Here is a 1,570-nt window from a genome sequence, read left to right on the forward strand (position 1 = left end):
AGAACAGAACTAGAACAGAACTAGAACAGAACTAGAACAGAACTAGAACAGAACTAGAACAGAAATAGAACAGAACTAAAACAGAACTAGAACAGTACTAGAACAGTACTAGAACAGTACTAGAACAAAACTACAACAGAACTAGAACGAAACTAGAGCAGCACGAGATCAGAACACACCCATAACATAATCTTTATTCTCAAATACTTTATTTTAATTCCTATATCTTCTTTATCATTTGCAGATAATCTTGCCAAAATCAAAATGGACTCTTCAAACAACAACAGCTACGAGACAAATTTCGGCCTAGAATTATTTACAAATCTGCTGCAGACATCGGAAGCCGCTGCCGAAAGCAATATGTGCATATCACCCTTTCTGCTGGAGGCTCTTCTTTCCCTAGTTTATTTAGGATCTGATGGCAAAACGGCAGAAGAATTAAAGGACAAACTACAACTCCAACGTTTTCCTAACAATGGCAAAATGGCCAATTATTTTGCCGGCAATTTGGCCATAGTTACACAAGACTCAATAGACACACAATTGGAAATATGTTCAAGGATTCTAGTCAATGACAATTTCGAAGTGGATGCTCAATTTAAGAAAATTGCCGAAAATTACTTTTTAACTACAACCGATTTAGTTAAATTTGAAAATCGTGAGGAAGTGTTAAAGGTTATAAGAACTAAGTTGGAGAAATGTTTAAAGAAGAGTTTCGACGATATAAGTGTAAAAGATAATGCCTTGGCATTGTTGTTGTTGGCGGCAAATTTCAAAAATAAATGGTTTTTACCGTTTAGTGCATATCGTTCGGGTTTATATGATTTTCATATAGCGGCAGATTGTATCAAATCCATACCCATGATGTTGGACAATGAAATGATGATTAAGTTTGTAGAACTTAAAGAATTGGATGCCCGAGTAGTGGAATTGCCATATGAACATGATGATGAACTGTCGATGTTATTGATTTTGCCCAATAAACGTGATGGTTTAAAGGAATTGGAATTGAAAATAAAAGATTTAAATTTTCAAATCTTAACCGAACAAATGCAAATGGAAAGTGTTCAATTGTTGTTGCCTAAATTTAAAATTGATTTTGAGTGCAGTTTAAGACGAGTAATGGAACAGGTATGTAGGTGGATGTTAACTATGAAGAAAGTATAAAATATGTTGTTGTTATTGTTCTGTAGATGGGTTTCAACTTAATGTTTAGTGAGGAATCGAATTTTACAAATCTTTTAGCGGCCAATTCTAGTTCTACTGCCTTACCCTTCAGTGATATTTTGCATAAGGCTAGTATAGAGGTCAATGAATCGGGTTCGGAAGCTGCTAAAGTAGAAGGTAATTATGCGTTTAAGGTTTTCCTTTTTTAATAATTGTAATAATTTTATGTTCTTTAGCCTCTAAACCCATTGTTATAAGCAATGCCATAGACAACACACGACAGAAATTTTTCCGGGCCGATCATCCTTTCTTCTTTGCCATACGCAATAGAGAGGCCACATTTTTCGTGGGTCATGTTAAGCAATTTTGAAAGCCCCTTTAAGGTTTAAGTTCAATGTTAAAA

General features: G+C 34.6%; 1 protein-coding gene across 1 annotated transcript; it reads left to right on the forward strand.

Annotated features, from left to right (window-relative positions):
* The first annotated feature begins 222 nt into the window (after positions 1-222).
* On the forward strand, positions 223-1,564 carry LOC111685282 (serine protease inhibitor 42Dd). Its single transcript, XM_046955992.1, has 3 exons — positions 223-1,131; positions 1,194-1,344; positions 1,404-1,564. The coding sequence occupies exons 1-3, from the start codon at positions 265-267 to the stop codon at positions 1,535-1,537; spliced, it is 1,152 nt and encodes a 383-aa protein (XP_046811948.1). The 5' UTR covers positions 223-264; the 3' UTR covers positions 1,538-1,564.
* The last annotated feature ends 6 nt before the right edge of the window (positions 1,565-1,570 follow it).

The sequence above is a fragment of the Lucilia cuprina genome, unplaced genomic scaffold (assembly GCF_022045245.1).
Source record: "Lucilia cuprina isolate Lc7/37 unplaced genomic scaffold, ASM2204524v1 Scaffold_3510, whole genome shotgun sequence".
NCBI lineage: Eukaryota > Metazoa > Arthropoda > Insecta > Diptera > Calliphoridae > Lucilia > Lucilia cuprina.

Excerpts from the sequence above, each read along its gene's own strand:
- LOC111685282 (XM_046955992.1), top strand. The coding sequence starts at position 265 with ATGGACTCTTCAAACAACAACAGCTACGAGACAAATTTCGGCCTAGAA. Across the intron at positions 1,132-1,193 it reads TAAGACGAGTAATGGAACAG|ATGGGTTTCAACTTAATGTT; the intron begins GTATGTAGGTGG and ends ATTGTTCTGTAG. Across the intron at positions 1,345-1,403 it reads GGAAGCTGCTAAAGTAGAAG|CCTCTAAACCCATTGTTATA; the intron begins GTAATTATGCGT and ends TATGTTCTTTAG.